We start from the raw sequence: 27,146 nt of genomic DNA, 5'->3' as shown, positions 1-27,146 counted from the left end.
TAGCCTGATAGAACGAGGGAGATTGTGCCAGAGAAGGGGGAAGCACAGGAACAATCTTGAATGTGGGACTGTAACGTGGTATCCAGATGGGAGGTGAGCCAGCAGTCATTGGCTGACCGTATAGGGCGAGAAGTAGTATGAGCGGAGATGAGGTTGGAGAGGTAAGGAGCATGGGAGACTTCTTCAGAAATAACATTGTCAAGAAGTCTGTTCTATAAAGTAGCCACATTAGTATATTGTGCCTAGGAAGTATCTTAAACATTTCCTTAATGCCTCTCATTGTGTCTGTGCAACTAGAACTATGGAGGTTTGCATTCTTACCAAAATATCCTATCCTGCACTGAGGAATCCTGACAAAGGCAAAACAGACTCTAACATCCAGTGGGTAAAGCACTGAAACAAAAGGCTGTCAATTTTGCAGGGGGAGATCCATATTTTGAAAATGGAAATGGTAAAAGAGATGTCCACTCTATTTTTATTTAAAACTCCTGTTTCATATTGATCATAGATTGATTTGTAGTTCGCGCATTATCACCATCCACATTCTTGATGTTGAAAAAAATTAAATTTATCATCATTCAGAGATTATATCAACCAGTTTGGTCAATTTAAGCAAAATAAAGTCAGTTAATGTTACATGTGGTTGTGTAGCCACCTCAGAGTGTATGACCATCATACGCACTTTGGAGAATTAGTGAAATACCTCTGAGAGCAAAAATGTGCATAATTAAGCCCCTATTCATCACGGGTCCCAGAATTGATTTTCCCCACTAAATGTTGTGCAAATTGCACAGTGCAATGATCTGAAACATTCTTGCAACAAAATATTGTAGTGAACAAGGAAGGGTGATGTGCACTGAAATATGTTTGGTGAAATCACGAGCTCACAAGTAAATAGAACAAATAACATTAATATTCACCAATTTTTCTACCACACAATATATAATATGTATTGTATGAGTTTGAGACCTTGTATTTTAATCACTGTTACATATTCTTTTGTGCTTTGAAGACTGCAAGGTGTGTGCAAAGGTGTATGTCTAATTACATTGATCTTAAGTGTTCAACTTTGTCCATTTGAAATCTTGGAAAGTGTTTTTCATATGATTTTATTAAATATTGTATTAAGTGTCTTTTTGTGCTGAAGTGTACTGAAAGACCCGTAGAGTGTGCTTCTCACAGACTTTCCCAATTACTGACGAATACCTGTGAAATGATTCACACTCAGATCCTCAACTAGAGGTGAGAACTGCTATGACTTATCACTTATTTCTTTTTTTCTGAAGTTACTATAAATAACATATTAAAACAATGAAAAAAAAAATTGTTTCAAAAATAAAATTAAGGCATTGAGACTTGTAGTACTTTGTGCTGTAAATGTATGGAACTTACTGTAATTAACTAAGCTGTTCAGTCAAGTATTTACAAGATCAATGACCATTTACCAGAGTCATTATGTTATGTAGCATTCATCCTGGGTCATGATACCATATAAAGTGCTAAACCTAAGGGCCAGGAGACAAGTTATCATCTGGTTCTAAATGGAATGCTATGAACTATGATCTCCCCAAACAGCAACTCAAACTTCCCATGTGTTCAAATCCGTCCTGGTCCTGCAGACAGGATGGGATCCAAAAGGGATTTTGGATGCAGCAAGCCTTTGCTGGGAACCTTAGCAACTATTATTATGTTATGCATTAGATCATTTTATAGTGTTTGGCATCTTTCTTGAGCTTTAACTTCTTAAATAATATGTCATGCATCAAGGAGAAGTCGGCAAAGTATATATTGTGCAAAATAGCAAAATATAAAGGAAGATTGTCTTGGCTGACATTTTAGTAATCGATTCACTACAAACACACAACAAATGTGTGCCATAACAATCATAGATGCTTTAAGTCTTTGTGCAGAGGTACAAAGCACATCTATCTATTCTTCCAACTCTCAATGTTAGCTGTATCAATGGGAATGTTTAAAAGCACAGATATAGGGTTATGCGAGTCCTCCATGCTACCATAACAATGTTCACTTTTAAGAGCCAATAGGAATACAATATTGAGCCTTTAGTATTTGCTAATGTCTTAGGGTTTGTACCTTTGCTGATATAAATTACTTTTATCAGGTGTGCTTCAACACACTGAAATGTAGTTACACAGCAATCTAGTGGTAGATTTTCAGCACACTGTGCTCTAGTAAATGAGAAAATGCTCTGTTGTGTAGGAGATTATAATACTACCCACTATGGTACTTATTATTTATTTCAGGCTAGTAGTATATATATATATATATATAGAAGTTAACACGTGCATGATACTCATGCATTCTAGTCAAATCAAGCTACTTAAGGAGCTAAAAAGGTTCTTGTCATGCATTTGGGCCATAGCCCAGTTCTCCTCATGGGAAGAGCGTTACTTCCCGACGTAAGCGCCCTTTTTTAACGTGGTTTTGTCCACATGTCACCACCTCATCATTCTTCTCCATCACCTCATCCTTCATTTTCATCGCCACATCTATCCAGATGTCTATCCAGACACAGGGATCTCTCTCAGCGGTCCTGAGTATCACACTCCTCTCACTCTGTCACCCCCGGCAACCACCAACCACTCCCCACTGTCACCCCCGGCAACCACCAACCACTCCCAACTGTCACTTCTCCTTCAAGAAATATATATATAATTTTTTTAAAATCTTTATAAACACTTTTAACAATTAACAAATTAAATGAACAAATTAAAAACATCATAATATACCAAATTTCAGCCCTTTCTGAATTTTTTTTTCCACACAGACTAAGAATTTAGTAGGTCAGTGTATAACTCTGCCCAGCAGGTGGCGCTGCTGCTTGGTTTTATTTTTTCCACACACACACAGACAGACTAACACACGTCACTAAGCATTTATATTATAGATATATATACAAGTTAACCTGTGCATGATACTCATGCATTCTAGTCAAATCAAGCTACTTAAGGTGTTAAAAAGGTTCTTGTCATGCATATGGGCCTAGCCCAGGCCTCCTCAGGGGAAGAGCGTTACTTCCCGACGCAAACGCCCTTTTTTAACGTGGTTTTGTCCACATGTCACCACCTCATCATTTTTCTCCATCACCTCATCCTTCATCTTCATCGCCACATCCTTCATCAAGCTACTTAAGGTGTTAAAAACTCCCCACTGTCACCCCCGGCAACCACCAACCACTCCCAACTGTCACTTCTCCTTCAAGAAATATATAGGTCAGTGTATAACTCTGCCCAGCAGGTGGCGCTGCAGCTTGTTGGGTTTTTTTTTCACACACGCCACTAGGCAGTTATATAGTAGATATATATATATATATATATATATATATATATATATATATATATATACATATATATACATATATATAGCCTTCTTAATGAGAGGGGTCAGATGAGAGTGGTCAATCTGGTTCAAGCTGACAGGAAGGCGGCAGTGACTGGAATAACTATCCATTGCAGCAGTTGTAGGCAGAAGAGCATCTCTAAACACACAGCACATCGATCCTTGAAGAGCATGGGCTACTGCAGCAAATTACCATATCAGGTTCCACTCCTTTCAGCTAAGAACAGGAAGCTGAAGCTACAGTGGGTGCAGGATTACCAAAACTGGATAGTTGAAGATTGGAAAAACATTGCTTGGCCTGACGAATCTCGATCTCTGCTACAACATGTAGATGGTAGGGCCAGAAATTGGCATAAAAAAACATGAATCCATGGATCCATCCTTCCATGTGTCAACCGTACAGCCAGTGGTTGTGCTGATGGTGTGAGGAATGTTTTCATGTCACACATTAATACCCTTAATACCAGTTGGCTGTTGTTTACATGCAACATCCTACTGAATATTGTTGTGGTCATGTGCTTATTTTATGGCCAAATCATATCTATCTTTTAATGGCTACTTCGAGCAGGTTAACGCGCCATATCACAAAGCACACTTCATCTCAAGCTGGTTCCATGGACATCACAATGAGTTCAGTGATCTCCAATGGCCTTCGTAGTCACTGTATATCAATCCAATAAAGCACCTTTGGGATATGGTGGAACGGCAGATACACAGTATGAAGGCACAGCCAAAAAATCTGCAGCAACTGTATGATGCTATCACGTTGACATGGACCAGAATCTCTAAGGAATGCTTCCAGCACATTGTTAAGTCCATGCCAATAAGAATTCAAGTAGTTCTGGAGATAAAGGTGGGTCTTATAAAGTACTACAAATATGTAACTAATATATATACACAATTGTATCAGAGAACGTTTAGTACTGGTAGTAGATTTAAGATCAATACTACTAAAATGAATGTCACTAGAATTACAGGACCATAGCTGGAAGACATAATTACAAATTATATATCAGATCAGTTATTAACAAAAGCACTGATGGCAATGTTCATTTACTATTGTCAAGCTGTTTCTATATATATATATGTATATATATATATATGTATATATATATATATATATATATATATATATATACACAGTGGTCGAAATGGGGGTGTATACGGTGCCATACTGTCCACTTCCCCTACTGCATTCATTGAAAAACTATAAAATTCCTTTCACTTACATTCCCATTATATTTTTCATTCCTTCATTCCGTGACTCCTAAATTTGCACATCGCCACTTCTACATTTCCACTTAGACCACTATATATATATATATATATATATATATATATATATATATATATATATATTTATTTATTTATTTATTAACAGATGGGCAATACATGTAATGTACATATATATATATATATATATATATATATATATATATATATATATACATACACAGTAAGCAGTAAATATAAACATAGCAGGAAACAGGAAAACAAAAACAATGAAATGTGACACTTACAAACATAAAAGCTCACAAAGAGAGTTTAGGACTATGGAGAGGGATTTTGAATGGATAACTCATTTCTGTTCTTGGTGTTAGCAACAACTGAAAACAATGGCAGGAAAAAGGTTGCCTCAATCTTCTATTGCAGTTAAATCTTTTCTGGGAATGTAGTGTCATGTCAACTGCACCTCTTCTCGTCTGGATAGAAGCCTGTTCCCGTGAAAAGAACTGTAGAAGTGTATTGTGGATGGATTGTCCAAGCTGTACTCAGTATCCAAATGCCTCAGCCCAGAAAGATTTATATCAGTGAGCAGGACTGGCTCAGGAACTTTCTCAGTAAGTCATTGAAGGAGTCCGGGGGGACATAAGATTTTGAAGAAGTCACCAAGAGGGACAAAACACATAAGGCAGATTTACTTCAAAAACATATTTTTTTCCATCAATCCTTGTAGTGAATATTTGACTTATTAAAAAAAGGGGGGTTTGTTTCCAGCTATGCTTCTTTAATTCTGGCAGAATCATAATTAAGTTCATTTTCTATATAGGTTTTACATGCAATGGATTCCTGCAGCAATAAGTGTTTACATTACTTATTTGTGACTTATTTGATTTCCATTTCAAAATATAAAGGGTAACACCATTATCATATATTTGTTTCTTAAAAGAATGGATGAAGGATTGAGATTATGTTTGGTTTAAGTTCCAGCAAGCAACTGTTGAACTAGACCAGTTTTATCAAAATGACACTTATTAAAAGTACTTAGTCAAGGACAGTTTTGTGGTGGTCGAGTACTGATGGGAAATCCTTCCCTTACCTTGTCTTCCAGATACGAGTCAGGTTCTTTTCTGTTCGGATATCCGGTGGTCAGGAGATAAATACTTCAATGAAAGGGACAAGGATTGGTCAAACAACTTGGGTTTATTGAGAATAGGTAAGGATAGTTTCGGTAAGACACCGCACCACTGACCCCTTCAGCTCAATCGTAATGACAAAATAATGTGTCTGATCAGCATAGAGCACAATAGCATTTAACATATGACACACACCTGGTGAGTATAAGGCAGAATAACGATAACATCTTCAATGCACATTGTCTAATAAGGCACACTGGTAATCACAGTTACTACTTTCACGTTAACAATATCTGACTGGTGATGATGCAATAATCATCAATAATAACCCATCAAGACTCTTACGGTCACTACCGCGCCCACTAGAGGGCTACTTCTTATTCAGGTGTTTGGGGTACCGTGCTATTCCCTATGGGTCAGGCACCCCACTTTTAGCATCTACTGCTGAGTTAACTTGAATTGCAGCGGTACCACTAAAACTGAATGTCACACCTTCAATATTAATAAATCAATTCTTAGGCAAATCACATAACATTAACATCATCTAAAACATTTGGTGGACCAATATTATCCCCGGTAACGTTACCATATTTTCCACTCAGTCCTGGGCTGACCTGTGCACAGGAATTTGGTAGTGTTCCAATGTCCTGCAGAGGTTTCCATCAAGGGTTAAGTATTATAGTAGAAAGCAGGGCTGTTGCTCATTTCAGCCACAAGATGGCGCTGTTCTCTCAACAGTCAATGAATCTCTATCAGCACATGTGCTCTGCAACAGGGTATAATGTCCAGATATCAGCACACACACAGGATATAGGTGAAACGACCGTCTTAATTGTTCCCTGCAGCCTGTGCAAAGGTATGATCCGGGGGAAAAGCCCTCACAATCCTTCCTTGTACAAGAATGCAATGTCAGTTTTGGATAGATTCTCTCATCACTCTTCCCTCTGACACTGGGGTGTGTGCAGTACACTGCAGGCTAGGGTTTTACCTTGAGACGTTTCTGCAGTTAGTGGAGACTGTCTTTGGCACCCCGCTGCGTGTCCCCAGCTGTTCTCCGTCCGCTTTGCTGGCAATGTCACAGTTCTGGCAGCAGCTTATCTTCTCTCTGCTCGGCTGCACATCCTCCCCCTTGTTCCTTCTACCATGCTGCTCTCTCTCTCTCCTCCTTCCTGCACATCCTCTTCCTGTTACTCCCCCAGCCAATCAGGGCCTTCATCCTCCTCCTGTCAATCACTCCTGGACACAAGTTTTCAGGAGCACAATTAACCCCTTGTAGCCCTGCGTTTTAAAAGCGTTTATGCACTTCTCTGTGCTGTTCAACAGGGCTTTGGGGTACCACAGTTTAACATCCTGAATGCTAGTCAAAATAAATTCCTTGGAGGCTAGCTATAAAAGATAGACCATCCACAATAAGCCACACTGTTTTTGAACTTTGCCTATTCTTGATCTAGTAATTTTTCATACCTTTTCATTCACATTTTAAATCCCAAGAATTATAAGCATTGATTTGTACAGTAATACAGAACGTGCTGTCATTTTATAATGCAGGAAAACAATAATATTATTTTGATCTAGTGTTTCATTGCTTCTCTGTATTTTTAACGGAGGACCAAATACCAGTGAACGTGCCTTTTTCCCAGAGGTCTCTGAATTATCAGGGAAAGTCATTGGTTGACATCTCACGCCTTGTTCTGCCACTGACAAGAGTTCATTATTTCCAGAAGCACTGATCCATTGTATTTTCTATTTTGTATGGAGATCCCAGTTAAGGATAAAAATAGTCAGTAAAAATAGCTACTTCAGATTTTAACTGGGTTCTTTCACTGACAAGAATACAATACAGAACATAAGGATACAATGGCTATCATCCTTATTAAACCCCTTGCTTATTCTGTAAACCTATACCAGTATAACATATAAATGTAGGAAGTTTGTTTCACAGAGAGGTACATTTGACATCAAAATTTTCCCGAATCAGTTAGACAGGATCCTTGTCTCACTACTCTGTACTGTTTGGGAGTCTGCTCGTTCTACACTCTAATCCTCAGTCTGTGGCCTCCTGTTTCCCTCATTCCTCTCCTCACATTCTGACACTGCACCTGACACATGTAGCCCTCTTCTCATTAACATAATCCCACATGTGGACAGGTCACTGCTTACCACAAGAACCATACATTCATCTACTGCTGCTGCTGTGAACATTCCAGTAATCTGCCATCTGGTTGTTTTATTTCCATGCACTTGAAAAGTGCATAGGGAACAACAGGTGAGCAGGAGATGAAAGGGGTGCTCTAAGCCTAGTCGAATGCACCTCAAAAATAATTTTTTACAAACTGTTTGCCACTTTTCCCATAAAAATATTAAGTATTTACAGTCTCAAGAGGAGACAGATTACTTCAAGTGATGAAACCCAATATTAGAGAACAAACAATTTAATTCATGATTCCAACCCTCAGGATATAAGAAAAATGCTGAATAAATTAAAATGTGCAATGGAGATTATTGTTTTAAATAAGCCTATTCATATGCCAGAGAACACAATTTTCACATGAATGTGTAATTGCAACATTTTAAGTAATTAAACAGAGCAATGATAATCTTGGCAAAAATGCTCATTACATGTAGAACATCCTTATTTGGCTAACAAAAAGATACAATTATAGATTTGTTTTGAACAGACTGTGCATTGTAAAGACTACACAAAGGATCATTGTGTAATAATAAGGATATCTGGACTGCTGTGCTATGGAATAAGGCAATATCATCATCATGTATTTATATAGCGCCACTAATTCCGCAGCGCTGTACAGAAAACTCATTCACATCAGTCCCTGCCCCATTGGAGCTTACAGTCTAAATTTCCTAACACACACACTCAGAAAGAGAGAGAGAGAGAGAGACACTAGGGTCAACTTGATAGCAGCAAAGTAACCTACTAGTATGTTTTTTGGAGTGTGGGAGGAAACCAGAGCACCTGGAGGAAACCCACGCAAACACAGGAATAACATACAAACTCCACACAGATAAGATCATGGTCGGGAATTGAACTCATGACCCCAGTGCTGTGAGGCAGAAGTGCTAACCACTCAGCCACCGTGCTGCTACATTCATGCCCATTTAAGATATTATTGGGCCCAAATGAAAAACCACATTGCTCCACCCAGCCTCCCCACATATATGAAACATATATGAAACTAGGTGGCTGAATGATAAGTGATACCACCAATGAAAATCATATAAATCTGGTAACTGACCTGCAGAGCGACAAATCATTGGAAGTCCGTATAAACGCTATTGTGAGATGTTTAGTGATGCTTTGGAATATAAGTCAAATAATAATAGCATTGTGTTAATCTGTTTTGGAAATAAATATTGACAATTAGATTTTAAATATTATTACTGCAATTCGGTAATAATATAATTTGAAATGGCACATATTCACATATTTTTTTGGTTACAATAAAGTATTGATAGCTTTGCCAACAGCTATTGAAACCCTCAAGCAACCTTCCAGAAAACTGTCAAATGATGTGGGTTGGCCCATTGCAACTGTTAGACTTTAGTCTGCAAAGTGATGTTATGGGAGGTCTGGTATTTTCTTTTACAATGATCCCTGAGGCACCAATCAAGTTCACAGTAATTCCCACTAACAGCAGTGTAAATGTTTATTCTTATTTTTATACTACTTCAATATAAAGTGGGGGAGAGAGAAGTGAAGCAATTTAACTACTTTAAGAAAAGTGCTGAAGTAAATGTTAGCTGTTAAATGTGATACCTTTGCATAAAGGAACTTTTAAGGTGTTTTGTGATGAGAGAATAACAAGGAACATTTTAAGAGTCTGGGTACGCAGAAACAACCTAGTAGACAGAATTTCAACAGAAATGAAAAGACGCTAGGAACCTAAATAAATACATAGTACTAATAATAAAAATGATTATATAAAAACACTTTGCTGGATAAAAGTCTGGGGTAGAATGCACTAAATAAATGATAGCTAGAATCGGATTGGTTGCTATAGGCAACATATCCACTTTTTCAAACCTGCAGTTTAGTAAATATACCCCTAGGTAAGTAATAGTCAAGTCAAGAAGATCCAGTAGTGGACATTTGACCACATAGGGCCTCCATGAAATATCATCATCATCATCATCATCATCATGTATTTATATAGCACCACTAATTCCGCAGCGCTGTACAGAGAACTCATTCACATCAGTCCCTGCCCCATTGGATCTTACAGTCTAAATTCCCTAACATGCACAGACAGACAGAAACACAGACTAGGGTCAATTTGATAGCAGCCAATTAACCTACTAGTATGTCTTTGGATTGCGAGAGGAAACCGGAGCACCCGGAGGAAACCCACTCAAACACAGGGAGAACATACAAACTCCACACAGATAAGGCCACGGTCAGGAATCAAACTCTTCACCCCAGTGCTGTGAGGCAGAAGTGCTAACCACTGAGCCACCATGCTGCCCATAAAAATATTCATCCACATCTAAATATTTCCATTGTGAAATCAACACAAAGCAAAGACATCATAAGCAAAATATCTCATGATTTTTTTTTTACATTTTATTGCGGTCAGCAGAGATTTCCTTTTCCATCTATCATCCTGTTTTTACAATTTTATTAGTTGTTTTTTACAGTTTGTGTCACACTTTTTGTGATCGATTTATATTACTAACAAAAGTGAACTAATCATTGCCACTGGCATAAGAGTTTGGAAGCAGAGTGTTTAGTAAACGAGTTGTTGGTGAGCTGACATATTTGAAGTGCTGTGAATGTTACATGGCAGCTGGTGAGAAGAGAGTTTGGAATATGACAAACCATGACAATTGACAGGTTATCATTGAAGGAGGGATGAAGTACAATGTTTTGTGCGGCACAGATGTACAACTCAGATGAAGGACTGCAGTTGCAAAATAATGTTATGGGGTATATTAAACAGTAGGAGCATAGTGTAATGTGTATCTGTCTAATATGATTGTGTATAGCAATAATAGTAGAGAGAGTGGGTCTAATATATGGAGAATAACTTTGCATAAAGGTTTTAGTGTAGGAGTTGGTGACGCTGTGTAATATGGTGGACAGTGATGGACATATTGTCATGCTTGAGGGTTAGGAGTGTATGTAACCCTATGAAACTATAGACAGTTTCTGTCATTCTCTGGTTTCAGAAATTCCATTTGAGTCTAAACCTTTCACTTCCGACATAAACTCTTTACCCAAATACCATACGACAGACATTGGGCTAGAGACAGTGCAACCACTGAGTGACAAGTGTGAGTAAATATGATTTCCGAGAGGGAGACTCAGAGACTGCAGCAAAGCATGTCCTCGAGTAACACTGAGAGAGAGCCTGAGTTTTGAGAGGGGTGCTCCGGCACCCAGTGAGAAGAAGAGAGGAGTCAGTAATAAGACTGAGCCACGGCAAGTAAAAGTGTCCCCATTAAGAGAGAAGGAGAGCCCCTATATCCCATAACTCATATTTGCAAAGAGGGGGGAGAAGGAGTCCAGCAAGTGGGGGAAGGAGGCCTCTGGTTAAAGAGACCCCTTGCAATGTGCCCCTACATAGTGAGGGGGAGTTGTTGCTGCATTTGGGCAGCATGGCCATGCTGAGGACAGAGAGAGAACCTCCTTGTAAAGTGCTCCATACTATGAGGGGGGATCACTGCATTAAGGCAGTGTGGCTACCATAGACAGAAAAGTCCCTGGATATTGGGGATGGTCTTAAGAAGCAGCCTAGAATAACTCCTCCAAGAGGGTAGTGTTGCCAGTAACAGAGTTCTGTGAGTAAGAGCGTCCCTGGTGTAGGGGATGGTTTGCGCCTATGGAGGAGAGTCCCTGGATATTGGGATGTGATAGTAGAAGAGAGTCCCTGTTGGAGGGTATGTCGTGCAAGAATCTCTGATTTCCAGTCCACTGACTGTCTGCTTGACCTGTTATGCTTTGGAACTGATGTGCCCAAAAACGTCATCCATGTAACTGTCATTCATTATATCTAAAAATATTGTAACTAATGTTAAGTCATTGATTGGGTGTGTTTTACTTCTATATAGTACATGCTACATGACTATGGCATTCTGTTTGGTTCATTTTGACCTCTCATAAAACAAAAAACCTTTAAAACACTGTTATGATTGACACTCATTTTTGTGTACTGAATGCAATTATCATTATCTGTTTGTAATCCGTATTTATGGACATCTAGCCAGTATCAACATCCTGTTTTTATGGTGGATGCAATTCTCAGTCTATGTTCTGTGTGTATGGACAACACTATAGTACCACTTCTACCGTTTTGTATGCTAAATGCAATTCCTAGGGTCTGTTTTTACCTTGATTCACAAAACAGGAGCACTGCTCTTATCTATTATGCATATAATCTGCTAGTTATGTCCTATCATGCGTGGGATACGATGATTTGTTGAAGAAGAATATTTCATATACAATATCTTTATTATGATCAGGCTCACAGACATGTTTCACTGTTAAACTGCCCAGAGATACAACACCCACTATTTAGCATAGACACCCCAACTGTTTTTGTGTCACTCTTTTACAACCATTTGTACATATTTCTACCAACTGGTCCTTTCTGCTCACAGTAAATATAACATGAAAGCATGTGAAGTCTTCTACATATCATATTAGCTTAACATGTAACTAAAAGGAAAAAGTCTGCATGTCAAAAACATGTTGTATGTTTGCAAACTTATGAATATACAGTAATAATTTTCTTTCCTGTCTTTTCTCTGTGTATCAGATTCCCACCTCTTGATTTGTTTTCATCTATCACCAAGGTTACACATGATGGAAAAATGTTAGAGAAGTAATACTGATTGTGATCTATACATTCAATGACTGCATTTTCAGACTCGGCTCAGCCGCCTATTAGGAACATTTTAAAGAACAAAATGCAGGTAGCCTAGTGACCCAGCCCAAGGTAGGCCACTATGGGACTGGTCTGGGGGGCAGATTTCCCATGCGCCCAGCCAGCCCCTGGCTGGCAACCTTAATCAAGTCTATTGCTTTGAATATAATGTTTCTCTCATTTACCACTGGAATGCCCTTTAGGCTGTACTTTGCTTAGTGAAAGCACCCCTTAGTATACGTGACTCAGCTCCACCTCAGTGGATCGAAAAACCTAAAAATGGCCTATACATTTCAGAGGGTGATAGACTATGACTGGGTGCTAACCCAAGATGTGAGTAATCCTCACAGGTGGAGATAGAAGTGCAGGTGCGGGTGTTTGAATTCAAGTAGTTTAACATCCTACTCAAACTATGTTTCTGGGAGTTTGAATATGAGTAGAATCCATACTTGGCAAGTCGTATCCGGGAGAGGGGCGTGTCTAGAGTGCAGGAGGGGGCAGGACACAGTGAATCGCGTCATTTTAACCCCGCAATTGCGGGATGCGGGAGATTTGCCAGCTCTCCCGGGAGTCCGTGAGACCGACCCAAATTTCGGGAGAGTTGGCAAGTATGGTAAAATCTGTGTTGCGTTCAAGTTTCAAGACCAGCTGGATAGTGTTGATTGTGTCTGATTGCTGGGTCAGAGGTACTCTGAGCCAAGGTCTGCAAGTAGAAACACAAGCAAGAGATGCAATCAATAGACAGTAAGCAGTGTTTCTAGTGGGAGCCACACAGTGGTGCAGAGAGTGTATTCAAGAGCATGCTGGGATCAGTAGTGCGCAAAGGCCTAATCAGTCGAGTAACACTGAACAGAACCATATAGTCTGTCTACATGACCTGCATTTGTGTAAACACATCTTTACTGCAGTTTACCTATATTAATACGACCCTTTTCTGCCTCGTTCTACCTTTCCAGATGCAGACGGTCGTAAAGTCCAATATTGAGCAAGTTCACATGGGTGCATATGGGTTCACTCACTTTCCGCACTTTAGCGCAAAATACTGTACGCAAACTGTTGTACGTCTCACTCTGCTTTGCTATGGTTGTGGTGAGAAGCTATGTAATGCAATTTAATCAGGAAGGGGATGCCAAGGACAGTGTGGAGAAAGTCAGGCATAATTTTACGTGCAGTTTAGTATATTTTTAGAATGGTGCTCCAAATTATGGAAAACACCCTTATTCGGAAAACCCCAGGTCCTAAGCATTCCAGATAAAATATCTCATATCTGTAATTAGATTTCATAAGGAGTTTTCCTCCTCTGCCTTTTCACTTCACTTTGATATTGTACTAAACCACAGTGTACTGTACACCTATGGTATTTATACAGTAAATAATATTTCCTGCCATGGAAACATCTATAAATCTCACTACATTTACTCGCATCATCGGTACATGGAAGAAGCTTATTACATACAGTGACAGTCATTTGATATGCAGCAGACACAGTGAGTCTCATTTACAAAGCCCGCTGCAAAACCCTTGGTTGCATCGGTGAGGCTGGATGGTGCGTTGACTGCAAATCAAGGTGTATATCTATTTCACACTTTTGGGGGATGCCCCCCCAAATTAGATGTGTGTTGAGGAAGAAAGATATCATGAGGGACACTGTGCAAAAGCATAACTAACATAACAACCTCCTATTACTATAGAACCAATTATATCATTAAAGTTTTTATCATTTGCTTTAAAATACTGCTTAGTTTAGTCTCATTATGGCTTAAATTAAACATGGAAATGAGGTGTTATCAGGACTGTTTATATTACATGTGTCACAAAATGGGTCCAATTAAAAGCATAAGACCACCCTCTCTGAGCTGGTGTAAAATTCCCCTGTTTTTGTATAGTGACAACTGCCAAACACCCTTCTGCACAGTAATGAATACCCTTAGAAATGCACCTTTTCCACCCTGTTTTAATTTTAATCCCGATCCACAAAATTAAATGAAATTTATGAACTGGTCTGCAAACATAAGCTCAGCAGTGCCTACTACTATGCTATACTTCACAAGGAACACCCTCAACCCCACCTCCCAACTGTCCTGATTAGACTCTGTACCACTGTCCTGCCAGGGGGACATGTTTCTGCAGGTGTGAACGCTGGGGGAAGGGATATATCTAATGGGCAGCCTAACGCTTTACAGGGCTAGGCAGACCTCTGGGGGTGTGGCCATGCCCCCATTGTGACATGACCACACCCCTATCTTGACATTGCCAAGCCCCATGTCCAGCTGCCATGGACTGACTTGTTGTGAGGTATGCTTTCAACTGTAACCAATTTCTCTCCTCAGCCTGTGCAAACCTCTGCTCCTCCCCAAATGTCGCTAAATTGCTCCCTGTGATTTGGCAGATATCTCGGCAGACACAAATTGAGGCACACAGTAGGACCAAAGCTGATTTTGCTTTGCACCTTGGCTGATTGGTGCTCATACACATCCAATTAATGAAGAACTTTCCAAACAGTGCATTCACTTTCTGAAATGAAAGCTCAGCATCTCCAAGAACTCAGAGTTGTTTTAGTTTGTCCCTTTTAAACTTTAATATGCATCCAAGTACAAAGCAAAAAATTGGAAGATATTCTGATCAGAATTCTGACGATCCCAAAACAAATAACCTAGCATCAAATTTCTTACTTAATAATACCTCATCTTCATTCGGATGGCACAGAGTCATTTTGGAAATGGCTTTTCAATTATAAATACAGTGCTATTACACAGTAATAATAAATCTTGAAGCTAAGACACCAAAATCCCACAAATCGCTTCCAAGAAAATTAATATGTATTTATTCATTTTTATCAAACTTGTACTTCTTGCCAAATAGTCAAATGTTTATTCGGCTCCATCTGGACGTTTAACATAAATTCAGTGAAGTACAGTGAGGGGAAAAGCCATTGTAAGTTTACAAAGTCGTCTTCTGCTATTTCATAGCAAAACATTTCATTATCGCACATTGTTTTAAAGGCCAAGGATTAGGTTCATCAAAGACAGATTTGCTTCATGTAACAGCCAAACGAAACATACTGTGGATCTTCGCAGACATGGTATCAAACATACAAACCTATGGATCTAGGTGTGTCTTTATGAGAAATCTACTCAAAATGAGGACACTCGGCTATGTCGTACCTGCCAAATAGTCTGGGATAGCCACACCCACTGATTTGCATAACTACACCCCCATATTTTACCTTGTTTGTTACATAATGTGACACTCCTTTAAAGCAGATTCTGAGTTTATCTCCATGTGTCCTTATGGAAGCAATGCAAGGTTTGGATATGAATCAACTGGACTGATGTTATTTCCTAGTCAGGGCCGGACTGGCCATCTGGCACTTCTGGCAAATGCCAGAAGGGCCGATGGCCAGATGGGCCGGTTGCTAGCTGGCCGGCCCCATCGCTCAGCACACAGACTGTCATGCCAGAATTCGGCATGACAGTCTGTGCGCTGAGCGGTGGGGGTCGGCCCTACACTTACTTCCTGGTGGCGCGCGTTCCCTCCTCCTCCCCTCCGCTCCTATGAATGGCTCTGGAGATGTCACATGGGACCTGTACCATGTGATAGGTGCCGTCCCATGTGATAGGAGAGACTGTACACAACGCCGCGGAGCGCACAAGGTAAGAGGGAGGGGGGTAGTTTGTGTGACAGGGGATCTATTTGTTTGTGTGACAGGGGATCTATTTATTTGTGTGACAGGGGATCTATTTGTTTGTGTGACAGTGGATCTATTTATTTGTGTGACAGTATGTGTGTAACAGTATAACTATAGTGTGTGTGTGACAGGGTATGATGTTAGTGTGTATGTGTGTAACAGTATAACTATAGTGTGTGTTTGACAGGGTATGATGTTAGTGTGTATGTGTGTAACAGTATAACTATAGTGTGTGTGTGACAGGGTATGATGTTAGTGTGTATGTGTGTAACAGTATAACTATAGCGTGTGTGTGTGACAGGGTATGATGTTAGTGTGTATGTGTGTAACAGTATAACTATAGTATGTGTGTGAGGGCCAGCGTATGACCATAATGTGTGTGTGTGTGTGTGTGTGTGTGTGAGGGCTGGTGTATGACAATAATGTGTGTATGGGTAGCTCTATATATAATGTGGGAGGTACGCTGTTAATCTAATAGGGAATTGCAGGTGGGGGTTAATTATTGGGTGCTATTCTATTTGTAGGGTGAAGGTGGGGGCAATTTAATAGTGGGGCCTATGAATTTCAGATGGGGTGATTGGATTTTTAATTTAATGCTGGGGTGCTTTGGAGAGAGGGAAATAGTTCTATTTATTAAATGGGAATACTATTTAATGTCAGGGCTAGTTGGAGGGAAATAGATGTATTTATCAAATGTGAATACTAGTATTTTAATGTTGTGGCTGCAGTGAGGCCTAATTTTAAAACATGGATGCTATATTGATTTAACACCAGGGCTAAATTTCATCTGCTCATTTTTTTTCTCCAAATTGGGCATCCAACATTCCAGGATCCAGACAAGCAGCAACTGATCTAAAGACACCAGCAGCCACAAGTGGTGACCATGACAAGACAGGTAGGAGAGACCAGGACAGTCTGCCAACTGTTCTAAATTTGGTGGGTGACTGTCCCACTTAGTCAGGATTTGGTCTGACTACAAGGACAGTTGGGAGATATGTCCTGCTTCACACTGTACTGCTTGTTAAGGCAGAACTGCGTGCACCTAACAGTAGTGCACACTGTATTGCCTTTGTATTTGTCAAAAATGTGTCTAATAGCCAAATTACATCATAGGAGCCCCCCTGACTTAAGTGCCCGGGCCCCCCGAGCCTTAATCCAGTTGGTCAGCAGGAGGATCTGTGCTCTGTTCTGGACAGGGCACAACCTGCAGAGCAAGCCGAGGAGCTCTAAGTCTCACGAGATTTATTAATCTCATGAGACTAAGAGCTTCCCTGTTCACTCTACAGGAATGTCAGCAGCATCAGAAGTATAGATAAGTACAGTGGGCTGGGGGTGTCATAATGTATCTGGGGGGCTGGCGTAATGTGGATGGGGAGGGTCTGATAAATGTAATGTTTTATTATAATGTATGTATCAACGCACTATTTTGACCACGCCCCCAACATAATGTAGCTACGCCTTTGGCGGCACCGCCACTGCACTGCGGCATGCATTTTTTTTTCCTGCTAATCAACAGAGGTGGGCCTGTGTGCTTTAAATGCCAGGGCTGATTTTTAGTCCCAGTCCGGCCCTGTTCCTAGTCATAACCTGCTGACATTAGTAAGTGGTTGTGCTTATTTCTGTATTTTCTCCAAACATTTTGCTCTGTTTTTTTTTTTGAAAAAATGTTTCCATTAGCATGAAAGCTAATTTCTTTTTAACAGCATAGCAAGTACTTAGTTTCTCTGCTACCTATGGAAAAACTAAACATGTGGTGACAGCTGGAAAATGTCAGCAATGTCCAACACCTGCTACACATTATTATTATTTTGGTCCAACTCAAGAGATTCTAATGTTTTGCAGTGAGTCATGAAATAACAAACTGAAATGCTAAGAGCTTAATGATATTAGCAATGCTAATTTACTTTAAGTATAAATATAATAATACAATATCATGTAGGCTAGTGGACTGGTTTGTATGCAAAAACATAAAAAGAGTGCATGGAGGAAGTGTGCAAATTACCCTGACGGAATATATGGTACCTGTTTGAACAATGCATCAATTTACTAGGAACCAGTGACATCATTGTGGCACTTCCTGCCTAGCATATCATAAATATTGTCAGCCACAAAATGGCTCCCTCCACTCTTTGTACGAGACAAATATATTTTAGACATACTTGTCAACTCTTTCTTGTGACTTGCGTGGGCCTTGATAATGCGATTCACATCATACACATGTATGTAGGTGTATTTAGGCCTCCGCTAATCATGTCTGTGCAACAGGGGGTGACCCGCACTTGCTCCTTGAATCTCTATACTGCTCCCTAAACCCCTACTGAAGGGGAGGTCCTAAATGTAGATAAGTATGTTTTTAAGCCCTCTGTACACCAGTATTACATTATCATCATCATCCTCACCATTTATTTATATAGTGCCACTAATTCCGCAGAGTTGTACAGAGAACTCAGTCCCTGCCCCATTGGAGCTTACAGTCTAAATTCCCTAACACACACACACAAAGACAGACACAGACTAGGATCAATTTGTTAGCAGCCAATTAACTTACCAGTATGTTTTTGGAGTGTGGGAGGAAACCGGAGCACCCAGAGGAAACCCACGCAAACACGGGGAGAACATACAAACTCCTCACAGATAATAAATGTGTGCTCCCGCAGAAACATCATGACTCCACAATATTCAACGGCTATTGAAAGTTTTAGGAATTCAAAATAATTCATATTTAACGGGCAGGTACATTAGTCAAAATTACAAGTAATAGCACATGTTTTATTAAGGTAATTGCAAAAGATTCCAATGTTGTTGACCAGCTGTTTGCTGCATAATTGCTCAAGCCCTACCTCTATTCAGCAAGTGTAATACACTACCTCCATAGGTTCCCAGCTATGTATTCAGTCAACTAAACAACTATAAAGCTTTTCACTGCACAGATTAAAAGATTATACCATCTATTAACTTTGCTATAAGTAATGCATTATGCCTTCCACACACTATATCACTGTACCATTGGTTCCCGACATTGTACATCATACACATTTGACAGAATCCATCCTAATTGCACAAACATAATACAACATGAGGGGGCAGAAGACAAAGTCCCAGCTGGTAATCTCAGTTTGTGTTTGCCCCGGAACCTCCATGGGTCAGTTGATTATCTTAATATTCCACTACTATTAGCAACACTATTCAGAATTTCCACAAACTCAACTTATATAGTTCCCAGCCAATCAAACTTGTAGTCACCAACTGCAGCACACCACCTGGCTTCCATGGCAGGCCCTGTATACTGGAGGAGTGGCCTGAGGGTGCCTGTGGGCCTCCCTCAAATCTGATTGTTCCTATCTACAGAACTATTGTACTTAGTTCTAAATTCAGCATGCATAAAAAAGGCCAGAAAACATAAAGGGAAATCTAAATTTAGGCAAAATTGCCTCCTGGGCAGATTTATTTCATTTCATTGCCTTTAAATTGTGCAAATAATCTACTGAGTACAGTCTACATACAACTGTTAACAATACACAGACTTCAGCTTATCTGTGTCATGTCCAAGCACAATGAATAGAATCAAATCTGTCTTAGAAATAAACTTGACTGAATGGGTAGTTTGTCTGCTTATTAGACATATTGCCTACACACAATACAGGCAGCAAATTTTGTGGGATTAACCAATATTCATGACCATTGTCTGTAAACTCCTGAAATAACATGGAGTATAGCCAGTGGCGGAACTGAAAGTCCAAACAGAGCTTCACATCGCATAAGACAGCCCCTGCAAATGCACAGAAAAGTAGAGCAGAGTCCTCTGAAGCAGATGGACCAGTATTGGCAGCCCACCTCCATATTTTGCTATGCGGACTGGCATTTCAGTGTTATGCCCCTGGGTACATTATTCTTAACACAGCACAGACTTTGAAGCACAGTAGTCCTCTTTTCAGTGACTAATGGCTCAGCCAACAAATGGCTGCCTCCATTGCACATAGATGTCACTATCACGAGCCGTGGCGGTACTCACAGCCGCCGCGGCTCGCTTCCTGTCCTCCCCGGCGTCCCACCCGTAACCATGACGACCGGGACGTCACTTCCTCCCAACTCCCGACCGTTGCCGAGGCAACGGCTGGACGCCCTGCAGTATAGCGCCGCGTCCCGGCAATAGGGGACAGCCGGGCGCGTGCGCAGAGGTACTCAATAGCCTGGTGGCTATTAGGCTCTAATTGTTTAATCATTCAGCTCCTGGGAGTAGTTGTAGAGCTAGGCTCTGATTGGCCCACCTGTACATTTAAGGCAGTGAGGTTTGCAGCCTCACTGCCGGTTATAGCTTCCTGTTGCCAGTTTGCTGACCTGCTGTGTTCCCAGTTCTGTCCTGTGGATATTACTATCGGATTGCCTGTGTATGACCCCTTGCCTGGATTTGGACCCTGCCTGTGTTTCTTGTGACCCTGACCTCTGGCGTGATTATCGACTCTCCTGTTTGCTCGTGACCCTTGACTTCGGCTTGTTCTCTGGATTCCCTGTCTGCTGCCGGCCAATGACCCTTGCCTGGACCTCACTCCGCTTTCCTGGGTTCTCCCCAGCCGGTACGCACTTCACGACCCTCTGTTAGTCTGCGGCCAAGTCTGTCCCCACCACTAGGGGCTCCAATGAACACCTGACTGGCAGAGCAGACTCCAGGTTGTGCAGTACTGGCTAGAGGAGTTCCTAACAGTCACATGCTCTTTAAGTATACTCCATGCTTGGTGGACTTGGTGGTAAGTTAATATCACTGTGAGGGGACTAGTATTGTTATTAAAGTGTCAAATTAAAAAGGGCGATAAGTGAGTCAGGACTAGCCATTTGTGCCACTAGTCCATCTCCATTCCTCTTCATTTCCTATGAAGCATCATAACATGGCAAAGCTACAAAAATGGTTTCCATTGCATAGTTACCGTCTGTCCCTATTATTCAGGAGTGATCAACTTCAACACAAAAGCCTTTCTTTCTGCATGTTAGAGGCAATTCTTACCATACAGTATAGCCTTATTCTGTGACTTTTATAGGTTAATATTTTTATAAAAGGACTACTTAAAATGAAAAAGTGTAAAATGGCTTGATGGAGATTATAGTGCTCCAAAGTAAACTCGTGACTTGATTTGATGCCTCCACTCGGCTGCAAAGTGCCTCTGGAAACTATTTTAAAAGGTTGGCAACTGTGCCATTGCTGTATAGTGGAAAGCAGCAGATTTTCCACACAGTGGAGTTTGTCTTTTACCTAGTTCAAAAGTCAAAATATTTTCTGTACAAATGTGACTTTTATACTAGTAAGTAACTTGTTTTGTCCATGAAAAGACTACAAATCCTTCTCCTGGATTACAAATGGTTGTCCATTTTTATATTTGAAACAACGTATTCAGTATCACCAAGCTCGATGGATATGTGATATAGTGAGAGTGGGTGCAGACACCTGCCCTCCTCTTCGCTCTTGCTTATGCTGAAAGCATTCTGTTGGTACATTTACTTTATCTAACACAAAAAAACACTTTCCAATTTTAATAGTTCATTTTAAGCATACAATAATTATTGTTTCTTTAATAATGCACAGTTTAATCAGTTTATAATTTGTCTTTCCATTGTATGCAAGTAGATGAAACCAGGGAAGAAAAAAATTCTTGATGGAATGAGGGGTTACTTTTTATTATTCGTTGATGAACTGAGTCTTATTTAAAATCGATTTTAATATACATAAAAACACAACTTTTAGCTTTATCACCATTTTCATATTAATGTAACTTGACATGATAAGTGATTAGAGGCCATATTATATAGGTATGTGGATAGGCATAATGGAAAGATATTTGGTATCTTTATGCACAGACAAGCAAAGGTGTCTAGGAGAAACTACTAAAGATTTGCTTTATTACTAGAAATTGGATTAGAAGTGACTGTACGGGTCCAGACAGGCTGTCATCATTTTAATCCAGTATATTCATCATACAAAACACATTTCTTCATTTTGAAAAAGTAAAGGAGTGTCACTTTTCTTTTTACTTTCTGCTCTCTTACTTTATAGAATAGGTAAAAACAAAATTCCCCAAGAATCATCAACCCCCTCCGTGTCTCTGCCTGACAGCATTGTATTAGTTTTTTTGGAATCTATCCAAAAACAAAATTCCAATAAATTATATGGTTTGGGGGAAACTGATGAATTGCAGAATATTCGCTCATGAATACATGATGCTGAGTGTCTATTATATGCCTGGGGAAGTTTATCAAGACACAAAAATGAACATATTACTCTATGGCACATATATATATGTATGTGTGTGTGTTTGTGTGTGTTGATGAACCTTATAATATGTCAGTGTACTAATTGTACTAATGGAGACAAATTGCAGTCTATGCAGAATTTGCACATTGCACGTTTAGAAATGTAACTTCAGATATCTCCTGACTATATTGCTTCAGCATTGTTTACATGACAGAATTTAGTAACAGGTTATAAATTCTAACATAGTTACAAAATGTAAATGACCATACAAAATATGTAAAAAGTAATTAGTCTCTGTGTCTTACCTGTTGCTGCAGCTGATGAATCTAGAAGAGTCAGCAGCATAAGAGCCAGGAGAGAGAGGAAAGCAGGCATTCGGCTGGTCCTATTCCTTTGAGCCATCCTTGACATGAAACACCCAAAGAAAGTTGGGAGAATGCAGGCAGGAAAAGAGAAAGCAACAGAGAACAGTGAGCTTAAGACGAGATGCAAGAAATTCCTTCTGTGGAACTGCACCAGACACTACTCATAATACATCCAGAAGTTATCTCAGCCTTTCCCCTTTTCATCTGTTCTTTCCTTTGCAATTCTTTTTCTGTTCTGTACAGAAGGAAATGATGTATTGCATCCATTGGAAGAGAGAGGGTGCCATCTAGTGTAACACCTGGTCCAGCCGACTATGGAAAAAATGTGGCGGCTTTAAACTCTATTAAAACACAGTATATTTTTCAAACTCAAGCACAATTGAAAAAAAATATATCTTATAGGTGAGAAGTTGCTGAGAATATAAGTGCTCAAGAAAGAACAATAAGAATTTTTCTTCAACAATTTCATAGTATCTGTATAAAAAGGTGTAAAATTCCATAGCTGTTGTAAGGAAGAAAAAAAAAACTTTAAAAACACCCTTTTCTCCAAAATATGCCTTTCATTAATTGGTTTGTACACACCCTCCTGCAACTTTTACTGAATAGATAGCTGTATCTTTCTAGTTTGCTTTTATTTTTATAGCCATGTATTTAGCTTGTTACAATTATGTAATGTAGGGAGCATAGTCTAGCTTTATCATAACACAGGGCAACAAAACTAAAGCTATTCCACCTGTTTGCAGATATAAATACATGGCTAAAAGAACAATAAAGGAATGCATGTAGTAAAAGTTGCCGTTATTACTTGTCAGTTCCATCCTGGATTGCTTTGTATGAGTTTCTTATCATTATATATAGGAAGGTGGAGACAGTATTTTATAGCCTGAAAAAGTAATGGCTGCATTTTTACATCTGAGATGATCAAAGCTTTTCTGATAGACAGCACAAGTTTGTTTTTTTTAACAATATTTTTAACTGTGGGCAGCACGGTGGTTAGCACCTCTGCCTCACAGCGCTGTTCTCCTTGTGTTTGCGTGGGTTTCCTCCGGGGTCTCCAGTTTCCTCCCACACTCCAAAAACATACTGGTAGGTTAATTGGCTGCTATCAAAATTAACCCTAGTCTCTCTCTCTCTGTCTGTGTGAGTGTGTATGTTGGGGAATTTAGACTGTAAGCTCCAATGAGGCAGGGACTGATGTGAATGAGTTCTCTGTACAGCGTTGCAGAATCTGTGGCGCTCAGGGGCGGGCTGGGCCAGGGGGGAGGGGGTGTCGGCCCCCTGGGCCCCTCAGAATCACCGCTCTTAGGGCCAGCCGACCACCCCCCAGATGCAATATCGCCGACTTTTACCGGCGGCCGCTTCACATGACACACGATGCAGCCGCGTTATCAATGACGCGGCCGCATCCTGTGTCATGTGATGCGGCCGCCTGTGCGCCCCCTGGCCTGAAATTGCCAGCCCGTGCCTGGTGGCGCTATATAAGTAAATGGTGATGATGTAGATACAACCCTAGGTAGAAGCTACGTTTACTTCAATGTATAGCTTATGGTTTCCTGATGAGGCTGAGGATATTGTATAAGGAGCAATCAGCCAATATGCAATGGATTACACAGGCTGCTTGGCTGGCAGTTCTCCCTTTACCAAAACTTAAATGAAGTGTGCACGTTTATATGGACATTAAGCGCCATTCTGACTTAAAGAAAAATTGTATAGTTATCCAGATGATAGCGTAAAGCAATTTTGTACCAAGAACTATTTAAAGTGTTGATATATTAAAGTGCTGGTATCGAAATTTTAAATGAACGACTGAGGACCACTTAGGCCCCCAGAAGCATTAGGGATTTTCATGGTGTGAAATTAATTTTAGATGTCATATCGGCACGTACCATCCCACTTTGAGCATTGCAAACCACACTAAAAGTATACAAGGACTGTAATAACAAAAAGTTTTTACAGAACAAAAGACCCTGGTTTCAAACTTAGCCTCAATTAATAATAATTTTCCTGGTTTCAAACTTAGCCTCAATTAATAATATTTTTTTTACTACATTTGCCTTTCAGAATCATAGCGTACATTATTATTAATTTACACCGTTACAGTAAGTACTACAATATTATATTTTAGCCCGTATGAAATTAAGGACATCCTGCTATGGCCAACAGTGCATCATAAACTTGTAGAACTAGCGGGAGAGGTCTTTCCCGTAGAGACTGGTTATGCTCACAGGTATTTGGATGCCCCCAGGTCTTACATTCAATGTAGTACAAGTTTATGGTCACACAGCGGCACACAGGAACGGGAGGTAATACACGGAGTAGGGACAGACCAGAGGTCTGCGGACAGGACAGAGATGATAATGTCTGACTGGCCTGACAGAGCACATGCGGAGACATCTGGTACATGCAGGATCAGGGCAACAGGCAAAGGTTCAGAGTCCGGGTACAGGCAGAAGGTCAGGGCCAGAGCAAAGGTTCAGAGTCCGGGTACAGACAGTAAGGTTAGGGCAACAAGAGAAGGTTCATTGTCTAGGAAACAGGCAGAGGTCATACACAGGAAAAGCAATCCAAGGTTTTACACCAACACAGCACAGAAGCAGGTAGCAAACTGGAACAGAATGCTATAACCAGCAGTGAGGCTCAGTCCTCACTGCCTTAAATAGTACTAAGAGCCAATCAGGGCAAAGCCCTGAAAGTATCCCCAGGACCTGCCTAAATAACTAATAGCACTGGCGACCAATGAAGATGCAGTTTCCAGCTGCATAATCAGTCACACTGCAACACTAAGCTAATCAGCCAAGTATGGCTGAGCCTAAACAGACCTGCGCCCGTCTGTTTGACAGCTGGTCGGGCGCGGCGGCAGGAAACCTCAAGCGCCCCGGTTGCCTAGGCATTTAAAAAAACATTTAAATTTTATTTTTATGGGTACAAAATAAAAGTTATAGTCTCCCTAGCAAAGAATAAACTAATAATAAATAATAAACTAAGTTAATAAATTAACTTCGAGGTCTCCTGGCTGGGTCGCATAGCTGTTTTTAAAATGATGTTATTACCCAAACTGATGTATATTTTTCGTGCTATTCCCTATATTGTACCTAGGCGCTTGATGGCCCGCTTCCATACGTTACTGATGTCCTATGTGTGGCGGCAGAAACTCCCTCTGCTCTCCCATAAACGCATGGCCCTATCTAAACAACGTGGGGGACTGATGCTCCCTAACCTATCTAGTTATCAAGAAGCTTGGATATTGAGCCATCTGCGGGATTGGGTGCTCCCCCCCACCTCTAAGCCATGGGTGGACTTGGAGAGAGCCTTGTGCCCCAACTACCCGCTGTTGGACCTTCTCTGGACACCCAGGCCGGTCCGTCCATTTGTTGTATGCAGGCTACGGTCCATTTTGGATGCCATGCAGGTGTGGGATAGAGTTATTGGGTTGCATCTAAACTTTGTACTCCCGTCTCGTAATCTCTCTCTCCAGGCAGTGGGTCAGCTCATTCCAGATCTAAATCTTGCTGCTTCGAAAGCTAGAGGGATTTCCTCCATGTCGGATTTATTTGCCCAAAGCCTTTTTCTTCCCTTTTCTCAGCTCCAAGCTCATTATAGCTTGCCATCCTCAGAGACATATAGGTACTTGCAAATCAGTCACTGGGTCAGAACTGTGTCTAGGACCCCCTACTCTCTTATTTCACTCCCAACACCTGTCATTGATAGATTGACGAAGGGTGAGGCGGAATAACATTCTGGTACCATTACATTTATTCCCTGATCCCCCCCAACTAAAACATCTGCACAAACCCAGTGGGAGACGAATGTGAAGTTAGTGCTCACTGAGCGACAATGGGAAAGAATTTATGTAACTTCCTACCGTATGTCTAAATGCATTAACCATACCGAGATGCAGGTTAAACTCCTCAACCGGTTATACCTTACCCCGGAATGATTACACAGGTTCTGGCCAAGCCACAGCAGATATCTTCCATGTATTCTGGTTATGTCCAGTGATCCAACCGCTGTGGAGTGAGGTGTTTGCTTTGATTTCTTCAGTCTTGAAGACTCCTGTTGCTCCAGACCCAGCTTTAGCTCTCCTCCACATCTACCTGACTTCTATTCCAAAGCACGATCACTACATATTGGTTCACATTTTGATTGCTGCTAGAGCAGCAATAGCACAAAATTGGAAGTCTCAGGCTCCCCCTACCACTGCTCGTATCATCTCAAAGATACAGTACAGCTTTGAGATGGAAACAACAGACACGC

General features: G+C 40.5%; 1 protein-coding gene across 1 annotated transcript in view; it reads right to left on the bottom strand.

The window, feature by feature from the left end:
* Positions 1-23,099, bottom strand: part of FNDC1 (fibronectin type III domain containing 1) — a 134,761-nt gene extending 111,662 nt beyond the window's left edge. Inside the window, exon 1 of the mRNA XM_075203560.1 lies at positions 22,833-23,099. Coding sequence (XP_075059661.1) covers positions 22,833-22,938 — 106 coding nt within the window. The 5' untranslated portion in view covers positions 22,939-23,099. The remainder of the gene's footprint in view (positions 1-22,832) is intronic.
* Positions 23,100-27,146: the final 4,047 nt, after the last annotated feature.

This window comes from Mixophyes fleayi, chromosome 3, assembly GCF_038048845.1.
Source record: "Mixophyes fleayi isolate aMixFle1 chromosome 3, aMixFle1.hap1, whole genome shotgun sequence".
NCBI classification, from domain to species: domain Eukaryota; kingdom Metazoa; phylum Chordata; class Amphibia; order Anura; family Limnodynastidae; genus Mixophyes; species Mixophyes fleayi.
Note: the sequence above shows the minus strand (reverse complement) of the source record. Positions and strands in the feature narration are given on the sequence as shown.